The sequence below is a fragment of the Grus americana genome, chromosome 4 (assembly GCF_028858705.1).
Source record: "Grus americana isolate bGruAme1 chromosome 4, bGruAme1.mat, whole genome shotgun sequence".
In the NCBI taxonomy this organism is placed as follows: domain Eukaryota; kingdom Metazoa; phylum Chordata; class Aves; order Gruiformes; family Gruidae; genus Grus; species Grus americana.
This window is the reverse complement of record NC_072855.1, coordinates 61,106,816-61,127,014: the sequence shown is the minus strand read 5'-3', so window position 1 is coordinate 61,127,014 and position 20,199 is coordinate 61,106,816. Positions and strand designations below refer to the sequence as shown.

Here is a 20,199-nt window from a genome sequence, read left to right as displayed (position 1 = left end):
TTGCTGCTTCTTTTCTTTTCCAATACAGTATATTTGAGGAGTCATTATACCTTAAGTGAATTATCTTTACTTGAGCAAAAAATATTTACCTCTTGGAATAATACATTTAGAAGAGTAACGCAATCACATTCAGTATCTGCTGAAGCTGATGAAGTGTCTGCTTCTTCAGAGAAGCCAGTCACTGTGACTGCCACCTGGAATAATAACAAGAGGAGAGAGGCAAAGAAAGAATAGAAATTATTCATGGAATTTCGGGAAATCCAAATGTTTCAAAACCGTTGAGAACCATTTTGCTGATCTCTACTCTGCACAACAGCGTCAGCTCTTGCAGGGCCAGGCACATAGCAGGGATTTTACTGTTTAACCCCAAAATTCAGAATCACAAAGTTTCATTGGGATTCCTGCAGGACTGATATATTTTTTTTTTTCCCCTTAACAAAATACTTAAATACATAATTTTTTGTGTGCTTTGGTACCTAAAATTAGGAAGTGAGGTCATAATATTTAAGCTCCTAGAAAATAGGCCTCGAGGGGAGAGTGCCATGGAAAAGCATTTGTTATTTCTTGGGTTTGGGGGAGAGTCCGTGTGAGGGCTCGGGCCTCTGATGCCTGTCATTCATTATATGAATGTCTAACAAAAAGATGGCTTCCTCCCAAATTAGCCTGAAGTTTGATCTATAATACATAAGGCAGTTTTGTAGGAACCCGTAACTTTTTTCATCTCACGGAAACCTCTAGTGGACAAGAGCTAATGTATATTAGTGGTTTCCTGGGTCCTGAGGACTGTAAGTTACACTGATGGGTGTTTTCACATTAATAATCCTTAGTATTATTTTAGTGAACATCTATTAAATTTAGTTATTATGTATTAAAAAGCAGACCAAAAGCACTGACATTTTAAAGAAGCCCAAATTAATGATTTGAAAGGTTTCACGAATTTATCAGATGAATGGAAATCTAAGGGGGAAAAAATCCACTTATGAAAGATGACAACTTTGATTTTTGCAAATCTATAGATACCATATTTAAGGATCTAATTTAGGTTGTGGTTTGTGAAAGCATTTATGGATTATCGACATTTCCAATCTCCATACTTCACAACGAAATTAATTGGGAGGCGATAATTTTGGGAATGTGTTACATGAAGCCATTGTAATGCAAGAGCACCTTCATTCGCTGGTGCCTGGATATTATATGAAAAATGTAATTTGGAAACAGAGCAAGTGAGATTATTCCTCCCTTTTATTAAATAAAGGATTAGCACTTCATTAGCTGTAAAACACAAGCATTTCTCCTGTGCAATAAATCAAGATATTTTTTTTTTCCCAGCCTTATGGGAGGGAGTATAATGTGCACACACAGGTACATACAGTCAAGAAGAGGGAAGAACTCTGTTTACTGAAACCTTAAATTGTCTTGGAAATATAAATAATTTTACAGACTAAATGGATCCCACCATTATAATCATTTAAATCTAAACAAACTTTAAAATTTAACTTGCAGAATAGTTTTGGTCTGGTGGAGAACTGCAATGGAGAGGCTTGAAATTGCATGTGATTCTTTCATAACAGAAATTGGCAGCTGCGAGAAAGTTAATTCATGGTGATATAATTGATAATAATAATTTCTTCATTCCTCTGGCTGGCGAATGAAAGTCTGAGTGCTTTACATTCAAGCGTCAGGTTGTTCTTGGACTGCAAAGCCAGGTAATGTTAATGGGGTCTGTTCCCCATTTAAATGCATGTGTGTGCTTGCCATCAGCACAAGTGAAGATCCCCCAGGTAAAGCAGTGGCGGGTCACAAATTGCAATCTGTTATGTATTTATTTATTGTACCTTGCCAAAGGAAGCTGACATTGCTCTTGCTCTGAAAAGGAAGGGAAATGATTTCTAGAAAACCTATCATGTTGAGGGAAAAAAAATAATTAAAAATTGTAATAAAGTGGGAAAATAATAAGGTGGCAAAAATGGGAAGACAGCAACAGTATGTATTTGCAAAGTAGTCTTAGAAAAGCTAATTCTTCCATTCTCTGTGCTTGCTCCTGAGCCAAGATCCAAGAAGGCTTCCCCTGTTGCATGTTAAAACTTTTCACATTAAAAGCTTGTTTGAGTGCTTCACTGGGGCTAATGGGACTGGAGCTAAATTCTGGCTTGGGGGCAGCTTGATGTGGAGAATGGGAATGGAGGCTGGTCACTGTGTCTTCTGTAGTAAGGACAGTTGCAATGAAGGGACTGAGACCAAAGATCACTGTATTGCTGTTGCTTTTCCTTTGCCTAGAGACAAAATGTCATCTGACCATCTGCTGGCTACAGCTCGCTGCAGTGGATGTGACCGTGCTCCCATTATTAGGGCATTTGGGGTCCAGCGACCACCCACCTGTGCTACAGTGGGACCCCAGGGTTTCCTAGAAGGAGCAAGTGGATGAGAGGAATGGTGGCATGTGCTTTGGTTTGCATCTGTGCTGCATGGAGTGAGTGCTGAGGTTGGCTATATGATCTCTTTTGTCATTTTAATTATGTGTCAAGAGAAGAAAACAAAGCAGAGATGGGTACTTCTGCAGCGTTTTGAACTTTAGGTTGCCAAAACAGCTCATGTCATATACATGCTGAGCTAGCTCTCTAACTGTTCTTCTCGCAAACCGCATGTGCGGGTTTGAGTGTGTTTTAAATACAAACTAATAGAAGAAGAGTATCTTCATATTTTCATTCCCTGTGTTTAGATATATTTATTTTAGATCTGCTGCTGCAGAGTTCAACTTTCCTCCAACTGTGCTTCCCCATTGGGATCTGTCTATGTACCACCTGTGCTTCCTCAGGTGGAGCACCACAGGTTTGAAACATATACAGGTGTGGTCCTCTGTAGCCTCGATGGCTGGTTGCTGGGATGGGGAACCAGAGGAACGAGCAGGAAGCTGATGACCTTCCTGCAGTATCTGTGCCCCACTCTCATGTTGCCTCTGATCTGTCAATGGCTGCATTTTCTTGTGGACCTCAACCACGCTCTTGAATTTTAGATGTTGGTAAAAGAAACTGCTTAGGACCTCATGTGCCCTATTACTATTAGTGTGACTGAGAATGCATCCTACCCAACAGAAGATTTTCCTACACCCTAGAGGACAGAATTTCTTTAGCACTGACTATGGGGTCCTGTTGTCAATGACCCGCCACGTTGGACGCGCTGTGAATCTCATGCCACCCTTGCCCGTATATTGCCTAGTTGCCTAGACTACTGCTTGCTGTTGTGATAGGTAAAAGGAAGTCTGTTATCGACATGTGCTTTGGTGCCCTGAATTTTGAACACGTCTCTCATTTACTTTAACCTTCTTTTAGCAGAGGAACACTGAGACTCAGCTCTTGAGAAAAGAAGAGCGCCTTCATCTCCAAGCAGGCAGACACTTTGGGGCGCCTAGCTAGGTTTGCAGCTTCCCAAACATGTTCCTATTTAAACTAAAATCCACATCTGGGGGGGTGTGTTGGGGAGAAACACGTAAATTGGGAGAATTCTCTGTGGGTGCTATAGGGAAGCCCTCAAGTCAAAGGTCGAGAGAGTTGTGGGTGCTTTGCTGTTGGCACAAGGCTGGCCAAGGAGCTTGGGGTCTAGAGACTAGAGAAAGAAAGAAAAAGCTGTAGATCTTGGACCATCCTTGTATGAGGAGGCCTGGCACAAGGCACCTTCCAGACCTTGTTTTATTGTTAGAGGGAGCTCAGTGCTCAAGTCCAGCTCAACAGGGCTCAGGGCCAAGTGATAAGTCAGCTGTGTGATGGTCAACATCTTGCACCATGGGTCATGTGTCGGGGCAGGGCGCAAGGCCAGTGCTGTGCCTTCTGGGGATGTTTCTCCCTAGTTGGTTCCTTAGTGCCATGACCATGTTTCGGCTTCCCCGAATCTGGTCAAGCTGGAGACAAAATGCAGCAGTTAGCCACATCTGGCATGAAGCACCCTCAGCATGGCTGAGACACTGCATCTTGTGCTACAAAGTCAGCCTCAAAAACTTGTGTTCTTAGTCCTTCTATTTTGTCATTAACTATACGTTTAATGCTGAGTCTCTGTATATTAAACGATTTTGGCCTGTGAAGGACAGGAGCAGGGAGTGGATGTCACTTATTCTGCTATTAAACATCTGTCCTGAAAAATAAAAAAAACCCTGGCAAAGTACAGGGAACAACTTCTTACTTTTGCAATTGCTTTCTAACATCCCCCCTTACTCAGATCATTTTTGTCCAGGAGTTTTGTGCTCCGGCTGTGGGTTGGAAGCAGTGTCAGAGAGAGAGCTCTCTACAGGACTTTGCCACTGCATCCTTGTGCCTTTAATAGCTGAGTGCAGCTCAACATGGTGGTAAGAAAATGAGCAGTTAATGTTGTTCAAGTGTTAATTGTGCCAGAAATTAAGAGTGTATTTTCAGAGCCTCTACCCAGCAGTACTAAGAGCATTTAATTAATTTGTTTGTGTGATTTCTGTGAATGGGTGGGATCTGCCTGATCGCTCGGCTCCAGGCACAGCAGGGGCAGGTTGTAGCGGTCGATGATCGCACCTTGGCCTAGGTTTTTCTTCCGTCCAAAGCAATGGGAGAAAATCAGGGTACGTGGGAAGTCTTGTTTTTAACTTCCCTCAAACCTGGCGAGTGATTCTTATTTTCTTTCAAGCCTCTGGCACTGTTGAAGCCAATGGTGCTGGCCTGCAACTGGCGTAGGAAATTGAGGTGAAATACCCTTGTTCTGCTCCAATGCAGCAATAGCAGGAGCAGAATATCTCACTGTAAGAGAAATAACTGTATGCATGCTTTTTCTGTAGATCGCTTTAGGAAGGTAAGGTGCCTCCTGTGCTGTAAGCGGTATTTAAATTCTATGGACTGGCGCAGGCGTTGCAGAGATGTGAAATTGTTCGTAATTGGGCAAAATTTTAAAAATACTTTCGATACTTTATGAAGACAGTTTTGCAGTGGTATGTTGCATAATTGAAGGGATAATCAGACCTTAATTAGACCCTTCCTTTTAATATTATTCAATGAGCTAAATCCTCCAAGCTTCCCATGCAACCTGTTCGAAGAATATGACGTTTCCAATATGAGCTGAGTAATTATTGAAATTAAAAGGCGTTAAGCCTTAAATCAGCAGGAGGAAAATATGTATTTGGGATACATATAATGGAAAGCACCGTGCAGGAGGTCACCAAAACATGTATCGTGTCTGGAATTATAAGAGCGCTGGATATGGCACTGACCGCTAATAACACATACGAGCTATTCAGGATAAGTGTAATCAATGCTTCAGGTCACTCCACTCAGCTGGTTGCAAATATATTATCTCCTGCAGAAGCTTCTCTCTTCCTGCTTTACAATATCACACTGTTGTTTGAGTGCATTATAAAAGCTTTTGCTCATTTGGAAACGTAAATTACTACCTTCTCTACTGCCAGAGGTATGGTATACCATCAGCAAGAAGAATCAGTGTGAAGCCATACATTTGGGGATCTGTCATGTTGCTTTCTTGCTTTTGCCAGGGACATTTAATGTTTTTTCTGAATACCTTACTTAACTGTAGCCAGTCACAACCTGGGACAGGGAGAGCAATTGCTGTGCGGGTTTCTCCAGTTGCTGGATCTGGTGCCTTTTAATCTTGCTGGCTCTTTCCCTTGCAAAACCAGGTGCTTGCACTGAAATGCGTTGTCTCTGCTCCCTGGAGCCCTGACAGCCACATGGTGAGAACATTTGCCTTTAACCTTAACCTGTTATGAGGTAGAAAGGAGCCTGAATCAAAGCCCAGGTAAAAAAGGCTGTTTAAGTTTGGAAACATTAGTTTTGGGAGCCACAATTGGCTCCAGAATTACACCTCCCTGCACAGCAAAGCGCAGATCCGCATGTCTAGCCAATGCATTTACAGTCTTACCCTGAAATCATTCTTCCATTGAGGCTGCAGTTTCCCATCCAAATGAATGAGACTTTTGAATGCAAAGAGGTTTGCAGTCCCAGCACCGGAGGACAGTAATTTGGCAAGTGTCTCAGTCTGGAAGGGGCCGGAGTGACCTCTGGGCAAGCAAAAACGAAGCGCGCGTGCATACCTTTGCATTCCTGTCTCGCTTCTCTGAACAGAGATCTCTCAGCTGTCAAAACCATACTGTTTTGCTGGCAAGTTCTCACTTCGCCCTCAGTGGTATTTTATGGGGCCTGTCTTCTACACCTTTGGGGAAGAGGCCCTGCAGAACCAGCAAACCCCAGGGCTGGGATGCAGAAGCTGTTTGGGGCCCTGCCGTGCTGGAAGAAGAAAGGGTCTGTGCCACGACCACAAGGGGCTTTTGGGTGAGGTCCCCCAAGGCCTCTTGCAGGAGGTTGTTAGCTATAGAAACTGGTACTGAGCATTTAGCAATTAATAAGTGCACTGCATTTATTTATTCTGACTGCCAGGGGCTTTGTCCAAAGGGACACAGCCTCTCCAGCAGCATTATTCTGTATGGTGAATAATTGACATAAAAATATCCAGCAAGTTCTGGGGTTGGGCTTTTTAAATAGTGCTTAGATATTTTAAACTTGTTAGCACTTCTAAGTCTTTGGGATCTTATAAATCATATAAGTATTACAATATTTTAAATGGGTTTTTTTCCAAGTCCTACGAAAGCTTGTTTCTCCAAGACATAGGACAGGACTCTGTGAACATCCAGCGGTGTGCCTCTTTTCAGTATCCTAAGTTTTCTATTCCTGTCATAAGGGAATATTCTCCTGCTTAAAGTAGGGATCTCAGTTTTACAGGATTTTTGCGAAATATATGAAGATGTATATTCTATAAGGTTTCTCCCTGGAGTTTTTATTCTAAACATAAATCTGTATCAGTCATATTTCAGTGTATGGGTATTTCATTTTGCTCTCTGAAAGTAGTCCAAGGCTGCCGCTGACAAGGTATCTCAAATAGTTCAGGGGGCTTGGTATGTCCCAAGTGTTGGATGGGTTTTTTTCCTTAAAGATTTTTGTAAAGCTAAAATTTATCTGTATTTTGTTCAGATTGTCTGCATATTATCCAGTGTATATCAGAGGAAAGGCTTTTTATATATATATAAAAATTGTTCACATACTAAAGTAAATTAATAAAGCTTCCTTTTCATAAGAGGTAAAGAAAAGTACCTGGCCAATACAGTACCATTAATCTATTCTCTTTTCTCCTTTCTCTCTTTACCTCTCTCTCTACAATAGAAGTGGAACAAAAAGGTAATTAAATACCTTTCAAATTATATATATATTACTTATGTATAGGCTAAGTTATTTAACAGTTTAACGTTTTAGTTGAAATACTTTGTCATTAATTCTCACTACTTTTTTGTTAAAGTTTATTTAGTATCTCTGCTGCTCAACTTCACCAGATAACTCATTTTTGCTGAAAAGTTTTTACCAGTGCCACTTTTTTTTCATTAAATTTCTATTCACAAGTTTAGATAACTCAGTCTTCTCCTGCCCCAAAGAATTTGGAAAGTGTGCATACATGCATATGTGCATAAGTATATCTAATTATGCCATAAAAGCCTCTTGGAAACGGCACCCCTTTATCAGCAACTCTGGGTGGTTACTTAGATGCCAATGTACTTTTACACCAGTTACTAAATCTGATTTTTCCTCCTGTCATGCTCTCCAGAGGACATTACCAATTTCTACATTTCCAAAAATAATTGGTTACGCTCCCAAGCAGGGAGCACGCACGCGGGATCCCATCTGCCAGCCCCGCGCCACCAGAAGCACATGGTGGGATACCTCTTCACACCTCCCTGCTGCCCATCCCATCGTCATGGATATTGTTCTACTCATGCTCATGGAGATCAGCATTACAAATAACCAACAAAGTTTCTCCCCCCGAAGCGTGTGCAGCGCCTCCAGGTCAGGAGGGTGCTACCAGGGACAATGAGGGCTGAGCGAGCCAGTTTTGCTCCACAGCATCCCTCCTTTTGTCTCCCGTCCAGCCAGCCGGCCTCTTGGCGTTGGCGTTCCCGTGATGCCAAGGTCAGCCAGGCACTGGCCGAGCCTCCTCCCAGGTGCTGGGCATGCCCTGGTCCCTCTCAGCCCCCCTGAAGTCTGAGCAGCAAAGCACCCCGGTTAGTCAAACTGCTCCTTTGTGCTCCTCTCATGTAACAATAGAAGGTATATGTTTTTAAGTTTGAATTACTACTATATTTAACAGGACATTTTTTAACTGATTAAAATCTAGACCTTGGGTTCCTCTCCAGTGATCTTTATTCTTTTCCTTCCTTCTTTCCTTTCTTCCTTCCTTCCTTCCTTGTCTTTTCCTTTCAGCATCCATACGTCATTCATTTTTAATTGTGTGGACTGCATGTTTCGTGTGTCCTGTAGCAGCTTTGAAAGCCTCATTTCTAATTATACTACAGATCTGTAGATGGGTGTTCCCCCCTGCTCCCTTTGCTTTAAATGCTCTTCTGAGTTGCTAAGGGATTCGCCTCTGCTTTGCTATTGGTACCCTTTAAATATTTAATATCGCTTGGGCTGTAAGGATGGGAATTTCTTTCTCTTATTTCCATTTCTAGGCCACTCTTCTGTGGGCTGTTCAAATAAATATGTGGATCAATTCCCCAGGAATTTACCCCTTCACCTAGTAGGTACAGATTCACTGCAGAATATAATCTGGAAACACAAACCCCAGAAATCCTTTGGGGGCACATATTCATTTCAGAGTTTACAAAGGCAAGTGGTCCAAGTAAGTACACCTGTAAAAATAGATTTGAAAAGCAATAAGAAAATGAGCCACAGCTGATAGAAAAAGCAGGGGGAAGGAAATCCAGTTTGGTGGAGCAAATCTTGTTCTAGAGACATGGCTGGTGGGAAGGCTAGTCTCCAGCTACAAGGCATTGCTCTTGGGTTTCCTCTGATCTTGAGTGTCCTCTGCTCCAGAACTAGAAGCTGTTGAGATGTTTGGGCCAACCACCCCCGGACTGTAATTAACTTTGGGTTTTTTGTTTTAAATTCTTTTTCCCCTCCGACAGTTTTTCTTTGCCCTGGACTGCTGAAAGGAGTATACCAGAGCGAACACTTATTCGAATCTGACCACCAGTCTGGTGCCTGGTGCAAGGACCCTCTGCAGGCATCCGACAAGATCTACTACATGCCCTGGACGCCGTATCGGACAGACACACTGACGGAGTACTCCTCCAAGGACGACTTCATTGCTGGGAGGCCAACCACGACCTACAAACTTCCACACCGGGTGGACGGCACAGGGTTCGTTGTGTACGACGGGGCTTTGTTCTTCAACAAGGAACGAACCAGGAACATAGTCAAGTTTGACTTGCGGACAAGGATAAAAAGCGGGGAGGCTATCATAGCTAATGCAAATTACCATGACACCTCTCCCTACCGCTGGGGAGGTAAGTCTGATATAGACCTGGCTGTGGATGAGAATGGGCTGTGGGTAATCTATGCAACAGAACAAAATAATGGCAAAATAGTCATTAGCCAGTTAAACCCTTACACGTTAAGGATTGAAGGGACATGGGATACTGCCTATGACAAGAGGTCAGCTTCTAACGCCTTCATGATCTGTGGGATTTTATATGTGGTAAAGTCTGTGTATGAAGATGACGACAATGAAGCCACAGGGAATAAGATAGACTACATATATAACACTGACCAAAGCAAGGATAGCATGGTGGATGTGCCCTTTCCAAACTCCTACCAGTACATTGCTGCTGTGGATTATAATCCCCGGGACAACCTCCTTTATGTATGGAACAACTATCATGTTGTGAAATATTCCTTGGACTTTGGCCCACTGGACAGCAGAGCAGGTAAGGGTTTTAATACCAAGCCAAAATCTGAATTGAGCTTTGTATTTTTCTTCCAAATAGGGTGTAAAATTGAAGTACACTTCTGTCTTACTGATCTGCCTGTGTTTCTGCAAATTAAGCCCCACCACAAGACTTATGATGGATATTAATACATGCAGAATACTTTTTTAAAAATCTTAGTTTGAAATGAAATGGAGAAAGGAGTGTGCTACCCATAACTAACCTGAAACAATCTCCAAATGCCCACGCTCTTGTTTGCATCACAGGGATAGCACTCTTTCCTCCTTAACTGAATTTTCCTCTGTACATCTGATCATCTTCCTTTCTGCAGGAATTTTGGCAAAACAAGGCGTGGAAGATGCTGTTTCTGCAAACAGCTGGGGGAAAACTGCCAGCCAGTTTAAATGACTTTGTTCCATTAAGCTGGGGGAGTTTGGGCTATTTAGGGAAGCTGCTGCTAATTGCATACATGAGCATGCACCCACAAATGTGTGTCTGGAGTGAGAAGGGGAATCAACAACAAAATCCTCCAAATTGTTGGTTTCTTTTCTTTAAAGTTCCTCTTTTTTTAAAAGTATTTCATGACTTACTATAACTTACTATACTTTCTCTAAGAGAGGAGCATGTGGTCCCCAGAGGATTCCCAGCTTTTCCACCTTTTTTCCTGTTAGAAATTATGCCAGTAATTAATGGGTTTGTTATATTCCCTTAACTTTACCAACTTCATCATTTTGCAAGCATTAGGTTCACAGTTGCCACTTTATTAGTAACATGACTTAGCCTAGATTGTAGTCAAACTCATATGACGGTGCTAGAATTTCCAAGCAGCATTTGCTCAATCATTTTCAAATGGTTACTGCTGAACATGATGTAGTCATAGTTATGAGGTAGTTCCTGTGGTGGACTGTGTACTTCAGAAAGGCTGAAAAAGTAAGAGGAAAGACAGAATTAATATAATTTGGATGGTAAACTATTTGATTTGTAACATGGCTATTCCCAAAACATTCTTTTTTGTTGATAAGAAACTCAGAAGTGGATGAGTGGATTCAGGGCTTCAGATGGCAAAAGAGAAGTTGAGACGTTGCTGAGTTTTTGTTTTTCTTTTCCTGTGTGCAGCCTGTTGTCCATTAAAAAATGGATCAAGAGATGCTGAAAGAAACTGTGGATATGAAAACCTGGAGAAGGATGGAATAAAAGTAGTAAAATGGCAGTGAATTTCTCATTTTTATACAAAAATGTAGGGAAGAGGAGAAGGAAATCCTGAAGAGGCAGATAACAAAAACGAGTGACTGTTAAGAGAGGACCAGGGACGTTTTCAATGATGTCGACCTCTGCAAGATGTCAGATGAGCAAAAAATGAAGTAATACTTCTCATTCTCCCAACTTAATGATGAGCATGTACTTTCTGAGTGGTGGAGTGAAGCAGAGCAATTTGTGAGCTATTGGTTATCCCTGAGGAGTGAAAATCAATTGCATCCCTTCTATTTCACAGAGTTTCTCTCCTTTTCAGTGAATTATTTCCAGGTATTACAGCAGACTCTCTGCTGCCGCATTTTCATGTGGTGACCATTGTCACTAATAGCATCTTTAATAAAAAAAAAAGCTATAATCAGTTAAAAACCCAAATTTTGTACTTTCCTATAAAAAAGGAAATGGTTCTCCCCTTTTTCCCAGTCTAAGCTGGTACGATGGGAAAGCAGGTGAAAACCTTGCAGAGGGCTGAAAGTCTGTGAGGTACAAGGATTTGATTTGTTCTTGTGTCACTCTGGTTTGAAGCCCCTTAAATTTTACTCATGTTTGGATGAGAATTTAAAATCCCCCAATGCCTCAGAGGGAAAGCTGAAGCAGTTTTTGGCTTTGAGTGGTGGACATGAGAGGGTTAATCTGGTGTCAGGGAATCTGGTGAGCCTTCTCTGACGTTCCTTTTGTGCAATTTTGATAGCTTTGTAATGTGGGCACAAAGCTGAATTTTACATGCATTTCTCTTCTCTGAAAATTGCCAGGATTTCCTTTTTGGCAGAAATGCATAAGGATTCCATTAACTCACTATTTTACGGGTTTAGAGGACTTTTGAGAGGACTGCTCTGACAGCAAGTGAAATTCTTGATGAGACAGCTCGAATGGACCAAGGCATTTCAAAGCAAAGAAAAATACCTTTGCAAAGGGAGTTTACTGCTCCATTACCTGCACAGCCTGATTAGTGGGAACGTTATTTTATGAGTCAGTCAACCAGAAGCACTGATTTTGAATTGAATAGGTGAGCAAACACTTGCTTGACACCAGATTTTTTTGCAGAGAGGAGCTGAGAGACCAGGTCTACGTGATTCTTTCTCTTCCAGGTTCAGGGCAACACATTTTCTGGTTAGCACCAAATTTCATGCTGCATAGCTTTGTGTGTAATACTAAAGATATGGCTGACTTCTTAAACCCAGCTCCTTCACCAAAGAGCAGAACAGGAGCCAATGCAACACTAGGAAAGCGGTGAAGACCCAGGATATTTTTATATGGTTATTTAGTTATTTATTTTTTTACAGAGTGGATTGTGGATATGTGTTTCCTCGCTTCTTTTCCAAAATCACCAGTGTTTCTCTGTTTAGAGCAAGGCAATGTTCAATGCAGCCATTTTCCACAGGGTTACAGTTTGAGTAGCAAAATATGTAAACAATATCTGCTTAATTAGAAAATAAAAGAAAGATTGTAAAATTGATGGGTCAAACAAATTGGTTGTTAAAAAACAATTAAGGGTGAAGTTTTAGGAGAAGAGCTCTTAAAACCAAAAATTGATCATAACAAGAAAAGTGATATATTTAGCTACCTAAATAGCCAGCAACATATTTGAAACATATTTGAGATCTCTGGTATCATACATTTCAAGGATATCTAAAATGAAAAACAGGTGCTGGGGGCTCCAGTTCACTTAGAATCAAACATTTTAAGTCTTTTCCCAAACCGTCCAGGGAAAATGGGAGGAGGCAGGAGTTGCTTAGTTTATAAGAAAGACAGGGATCACATCCTCTCACTCTTCACAGTGAGTAAACATTTTCTGTGAGTTTTAACTACAGGTCTATTTGTGCATGTAGGATTGGAACATGTTTGAGGTCTTCACTGTTGCAGAGCTTCTCTCACCCATTGTTTAGAAAAATGGGCTTTTACTCCTCGGAGTAAATGAATGTCAAAACCTGGAGTTTCTGTTCTCAGCTTCTGTAGCAACTGAAGGTATGAGGGAAGACAAAATATTGTGAAGTCTTAAGTGAGGCACAAAGCTGGATTGAACTGATCTAGAAGCAATTCAGGGCTCTTGATTAAATTAAAAACCAATTGTTCATTGTTCTCAGAGATGGGAAAAGCTGCATTTTAAGGATTTGCCCTGCTCAATTTTTGTTTTTTTTTTCTTTTGTCTGAGGTTGTTTTCATTTATCCCAAAAGCGGTTTTGAAAGCAAACACTCCTCAGTGCCTGCAGATCCCAGGAAACCTGTCATTAATGTCTATCTTCGAGAAGTGAACTTAAAGATACCAAAAGCCTTTGAAGCATGTTTTCTTTGAGCTGTTTGGCCTTTAAATGAGTTTCTTGGAGGATGCTTCTCCATAAATGCTCCTGAGCTTCTGTGTTATTTCTTTGTAGCTGCTTTTGAGTTTGCTAATTTGAAGTAATGCTGAGAATAGCTCTGCAACTCTAGCAGTGTTTTCCATCGCATTCTTCAAGAAGTTGAACCCGGAAAAGTGTTCAGGTTGTTATTTTTTTATGTGCCCCACTAGACATGTGCAGAGAGGGAAATGAAAAGCCGTATCAACAGAATGAAAAATTTTCTGCAACCTAATCAGTCTTAATATTCACCAGAGTTACCTGTTTTAATCATCACCCACTTGTGATACAGTCTGCATAAACAAATTCAAGAAAATATCAACAAATCCTCCTCTCCAAAAAGGTAAAGTGCTCCCATCCCACTTTCCAGCACCGTGCTGCATACAAACATACATCTCCTGGCTTTGCGACTCTGCATCTCCCCGGGTGGTCACGGCTCCTGGCTGGGCACCAGGTAGGGGTTCCTGGGCAGCAGAAAGACCAGAAGAAAGTTGTGTCATTCAAATGACTGAGGTGCCCCACGCCAGTGCTGGCAGCTCTTGCATGGGAGCTCAGGGTGTGCTGGCGGAGCATTCAGACCAGGGGTGGGGACCAGAGCCTGTCCCATAGCTTGGCAGTGCAGAAGTCCAGGGAAGGACTTGAACGAGGAGAAGGATCCCTCTGTGCGCGTCTGGGACTTGGATGTCCTGACAGCCGTTCCCAGTGACGTGGGAAACACAGACCTCCGACTTTTGAGGAGATGTTTTAAATTATGTCCAGGGGACCCAGGCATTACAATATGGAGTGTTTAATAGATGTATGAATTTAATAAATAAATATGCCCAATACATAAGGAAGACACTGATATGATAGAGGACTCTAATACAGACTCATTGTGCTTAAGTGGCTTCCACAGATTACATATTAACTCTGTGGACTGCCAGTCTGGTAATCAAATGTGATATGAAGCTTCCATCCATATCTCTGATATTTTAAAAACCTTGGAGGGTGCATGTCAAACTTTTAGCCTCCACATTTTGTTAAATATTGTGGGATACTCTCTTGACATGTGATTGCAACCATTTTATTCAGTAAGGGTGGTTGGGTTTTGTTTTTTTCCTAAAGCAGTTTTACAATGCAGATAAGGTGAACCCTCTGTCCTTATAATATGCTAATTAAGAGCATTTGTGTCTTGGATAAAAGATGTGGCAGTATGGTGATGAATAAGAACTTTAAACACATATGACACCTCGTTAAAATGTAATTTTCATATCATAAATCTGAGGTCTTTCCTTTGACAGCTGAGTAATGTGGATAGTGGGTAGAGGATCTTGAACGTTTCAAAGCTGTCACGTGCTAATAGGTAGCTGAAAGCACCTTCCTGCGCTGCTCGCCTTTAACACCCTACATCCTTGCCTGGGAAACACATCAAAAGGGCTTGCCAAATCTTAAATCCCACTTGTGCACAGGATATGAATTGCCATCGCTTCAAGATCCCATTGCGATAAGCCACGCTTAGTATCTCCAAAGTTGAATACAGGCAGCATTTTAAAAGGCCAGCTGAGCCTTTTTGATAAGCAGCTTCTCCTGGCGGACAAGGGCCATTTTTAGGGAGCTGCTGAGTGTTTAATTGCGACTTCTCCTCTGTTTTTATTTTCCAGTTGCTTTCCTCCCATCTAGGAGCATCCCGAGTTCTCTCACTCCTGTTCCTCTTCATTGCTTATAGTGACAGCTGCTGGTTGCACAGTGTTGCTGAAGGTTTTCAGAGAGATCAGCGCTTGCTTTCAGCAGCCTCTGCTAAACATGTATCATGACTTGGGCCCTGGCTTTTATCCTCTAATATTTGCCCATGTATGTGTGTCCCATTTATTCTATAAATATTTCAATCCCTTTTTGTTATTTAAGATAGAAAGACATGTCTAAGTTTGGAGGTGAAGAAAGCAGCACAGAGAGTCTTCATCTTTTATAACAAAGCTGGCACCTCAACCTACATTTGCTGGCCAGCCCGTACCTTAAGCTCAGAAGGGCAGGAAAATATTTCACTTACCTGGGGTATGCTGGGATCCAGAATTGCATTTGTTCCACATCTTGAGGCCTGACCTGCCTCTTCATTTTTATCCTGTTTTAAATTTTCCCTCTTTGTAAAGCAGTGTTTGATTAAAAAATGATAAAACAGTATCATACCACTGGACACTTTTCTGAAATTAGGGATTTCTGCTTTTTGTCAGGAAATTTGGAATTTGAGCTCTTTCCTCTACCTTCTCACAAAAAATCTTTTAAAAGTGCAAGATTCACCAGCTTCAAAATGTTCCCTTTGTGGAGCATTTCATAAATGTTATTATGTTTGGGTAGCACAGCAAGAATATCGTCAGTGGCTCTCCAGTATGAATAAATACGCAGTTGTTCCAATGCACTTCTCTCAGTAGGACCGTGGAACAGGAGAGAGCCTTACCAAATAGAGGTGGAGGAGCCTTCCTTTTCCTTGTGTCACTGTTCCTACTATGAGGCACCTATTTGAGCCAGCTTGAGAAAATGGTACAGCAGACCTAACCCATCCAGGAGCTAAACTGGGATACTGCTGTATCGTCTTTGGAGATCGGTTGTTACCATTGCAAACCAAACGGCAATCTGCTGTAAGACCTGCATGCCATGATGTCACAGCCAATATCCACAGGCTGGGGTCCTGTTCCCATGGGCTTGCAAGCAGGAGTGCTTGGGGACTGGGCTGGTGGGCAGCCAGGATGGTTGAAGTAGGGGAAGGGCAGCAAGAGACAAAATGGTTAAGCTAAATTTCACTTTCAAGCTTCAAAACAAAAGGAGGCCAGACACTTCAGCACTTCATAATCCTGTCAAACGCCAGGAGGGGGAAAGCACCTTGCCAAGAACATGTCTGAAAAGCTGATGCGGCTGTTCCTGGCAGCAAGCATGGGATGCGCTGCTGAAGATAGCGGGGTGATTGCACAGGGAAAAAAAAACATTAACAGTGTATGAAGGATAGTGGCTTTTCCTTTTCTGCAGCAAGCTCTTCAACTTGAGGAATCAGCCTGGAGTTGTGATTAATTGTCGTTTCATTAAGTTCAAGACCACCAGGTTGTCACACTGACATCCACCACAGCTTATCAGTCTGATGCAAATACTTTGCACCAAACCCAGCTATGAGTGTGCATGCCAACCCCTTGGGGCTGAGCTATTTGCCAGAGGCGGGGAGTGAGAGGTGACACGTAGCAAATGTCCAAGGCTGCCTTTTGCAGGAGGAAGGGACTGCATCATGTGCTAGAGACAGCTTTTGAGCATTGGATTTTTACACATGGTTTTTAGTGACAAATACATCGTTTATCCCTTGGCCAGCAGATTTTGCAGCGATGGGGGTCTGCACAGGGTTGGGGGTTTAGCCTGGCTAGAGACTCCAGGATGTTCCATTTTTGAGCTGTTGCCTCTACCAGCTCCTCTCCTCCCACCCCAAAAGAGGATTATAACCTGCCAGCCTTCTTCTCAAGGTATTACCCTCTCAGCTTAGATTATATTTATGCACTTGATTCCTCAAGGCTGGCCCTATGTAGTGCAAACACCTTCTGCTCCCTGCAGCTCTGCTCTGGCTTGGCTGCAGAGCCACTAGCCTGGCTTGGGTTGTGGGGTCCTGGATGCTTTCCTCATGTGAGTTTTGTTTTTTGCTACTGTGTTTTTAAAATGAGCGGCCTTTATTCCGGCTCCCCACTGAAAATACCTCCACCATGGCAGCTCATGGGTCTGCATTGCACTCCTCACTTGTCTGCCACTGATTGTGTTTGTTCTGGAAATGACTACTGTAATATTTTTAGCAGCACTTATTAAGACTCGTCTCCTGAAGTCTAGTTCAATGTTGCTAATTAACTTCTTCGATGCCGCCAGCACTCTGCAGTGCTTCCATGCCAGGTTTGCTTTCTTTTTTTAACCAATAAATCCAAGAAAGCAGATGTGGATGCCCTGCCATTTTCTGCTTTAAAGTCGAAGCAAGCAGAGGAGGCATTGGATGCCTTTCATACTGCTGGCCTTCATACTCAGATTAAAGAGTAAACAGCTGTTCAACAGTAAGCTACAAAATTACTGAACTTTTACCAGGAGGCTTTACAGAGCCTTCCCTTGACTTCAGGAAGTTGTGGTGATGCCCTTAGCATCTCTCCATCCTTCAGATGTGGCAGCAAGTCAACTTTCCAGACACCTAAAGTATAACTATGCTGAGAAAATTACCCAAGGTACGTGTGAGGAAGGGAAAGGTCAACCTTATGCTCAGAAATTCAACTGAACTCTCATGGTGGGGTTGGATTTGATGGGTTGCTTATAGGAAGAGAATTTAGGCTGAAGGTACAAAAAGAATCTTGGTAGCTAGTTTGAAGATCTCCATGTTCTGGGAGAAATGGGACCAGCCACAAAGGGCTGTGAAATGCTAGTTGGTGATGCTGTCAACAACCTGACGGGAAGATAGGTAGATCCCAGAAAAAAGAGATAATAGGCACTTTGAAGCACACCTTCTCAAAGTGCATTTTGGTGTTAATAACTATGCTAAATCAAGAGAGTTGGGTCGTGAAAAAAACAAGAATAAAACAGTGTCCATTTCTTTCAGGTAAGTCTGCCAGGTGGGCAAGAGTGAAGGTTTATATAATGAAAAAGTTTCTTGGACAAAATCCCAGAGTTCCTGGAGAGTTTCAGCTCAGCCATTATTCAGACAAATCCTCTGAAGTTGGTGGGAGTTTGGACTAGGGACTTCAGGAGCAAGTCTGTAGTGAATTTCTGTTTGCCATGGAAGGAATTGCATTTTGGCAGTGAGAGGTTTTTTGACCTCCTGATTTGTGTCTAAACCATCCAAAGACGATATATATAAATTGTAAGCTGGAACAAATAGTGAATATCCATCTGAACTTGAGGTGCAGTATCTACCCTACATTTTTACGTTGAAAAGACTTTTTTTAAGGGTGTGCTTATGATTGGAGGGCAAAACGGATGATGAAGTCTTAGGTGAAAGAGATGTATCCATTAAAACAACATAGCGATTGTTCACTGTAACATGATTTCTTCACTGTAAATAGGATTTTTGCTTGATTAAAATGTGCTGAGAGGCAACAGGCCTTAAGGCAAATTTCACTGAAACACGGGATTCAGTTTAAAAAGACTGGCACTGAATAAGCAAACTGCGTGTTTCATGTTACATAGCTCCTCAGTTCTGTGTTCTCACAAAGTACCAGCTGCTTGAGACTCAAAAAGGGGCGAGGAGGGGGGGAAGCAAAGAAGCATCAGAGCTGAAAACTATAGAAGTTCTACACTGGCCATGACAGAAGATGGGAAAATCGGTTGCCTTTATACCAGTCTGAGCTAGCTTACTGGGGTGCCATTCATGCTTCCCTCAAATAGCTGGAATAAATTAACACAGCCACTGGAGAGATGAGACATGAGGCAGCTCTGCAGTTCTTTTTCATCTGTCAGTGTTTAGGATGGAGACAGGGAAAGGGCCGTCTGTGTGCTGCAGGCAGAGAAAAAACGTAAAGGCAGCATCAAGTATAGATATGGCAGCAGAGAAGAAGTCCTTAGTCCATCCGTAGGGTCTTTCCAACATACCATGAAGAAGACCTTTTGTGAGCCCCCATGTATTGGCCTCAAATTCAGTTGCCCCTCTGACTGTGTTAAATCATTCCCTCTATCGAAGGCATGCCTGAAGGATCCTGTGGCTTGCTAAGGTCAATCAGCCTGAATTCATGTAATGTTTTGTGCTCTTGTAATGCTAAATTAAGCAAATGACTGGTAATGTTAATGTGAACACTGAGGCTCCAGGAGGAGGGAAATACTGAGGGAAGGCTGCATGGAGAAGAAAAAGAGGGGAATGAATTTATTTATTTATTTATTTATTTTAGGGAGAGGTAATAAGATATATTTGCTTGACGGGAGCATATGTATACACTGGAGGGACTATCAGCAATGAATATTTTTGGCCCTTTCCAGCTAAGTGCTTGCTTTTTTCACTGAACAGCAATTGCCAAGTATTTTCTTGGTGCAATATTGAGTGTGTTACAAGTTATTCACAAGAAATATCCTTGGAGTGACTGGAACAGATTTTATTGATAAAAGCATTGCGCTCTTCCCCACGGCAAGTATCAGGATGAGTGATACAGCCAGCACCCAAAAACCAAGCCAAGGTGGAAAGTGGTCTGGAAAGTTTCTGGTCTATTTGTATGGTTTAAGGTGCAGATTCATCCAACGTTGTGTTGGGAGAGATGCCTCTGCCTGGTGCTTTGCTTGGAAGTATAAGCTCTCTTTATGGATAAATAAAGCCACCTCCTGAGCTCGGTGGGAAGTAAATGAAGCTTTTGGGTAGCCTAAAACTGCATAGTCAGAACATGGTGTGTTGTGTAAGGCTGCTGTAATGTGTTCTTTTCATATAAATGAGTTTAAATTGACTCTGGTATGAAGAGTAGAACAGAGAATTAAATTAGATTAATAGATTTTTTAAGACCAGAAGGGACCATTAGCTCATTTAGTCTGACCTCTGTAATGCATTCGATTGGATTTCATCCGCTTCCTCTTGTACTGAGCCTAATGACTTGACTTTTAGTTAAAGTGTACCTTCCAGAAAGGCACCCAGACAATCAGTGCATCACTTCACGGAGTGCTTTTCTAGGTTGGATATTCTATCCCCATGTTAAAGAGGTAAAATAATATTAGCATTATAAATGTTTTGGTAGTACTGCCCGGTCAGCGAGTCCTTTTTGTGCCTTTTTGCATCATACATAAAAAGTCAAAAATGTGCTTCTTGAATTGCACTCTTTGCACCTTGCTGAGACAGTGCTCAGTAGGTTGCCTTCTGTGGGAGTTATTGGTAGGTCTGAGATGTTT

General features: G+C 42.1%; 1 protein-coding gene across 10 annotated transcripts in view; it reads left to right on the top strand.

The window, feature by feature from the left end:
- The window catches only part of ADGRL3 (adhesion G protein-coupled receptor L3), a 522,926-nt gene that overhangs the window by 329,563 nt on the left and 173,164 nt on the right, over window positions 1–20,199 (top strand). For all 10 annotated transcript variants that reach the window (XM_054824728.1, XM_054824729.1, XM_054824724.1 and 7 more), the window contains one exon: window positions 8,975–9,775. In XM_054824728.1, the coding sequence (XP_054680703.1) occupies window positions 8,975–9,775 (801 nt within the window). The remainder of the gene's footprint in view (window positions 1–8,974; window positions 9,776–20,199) is intronic.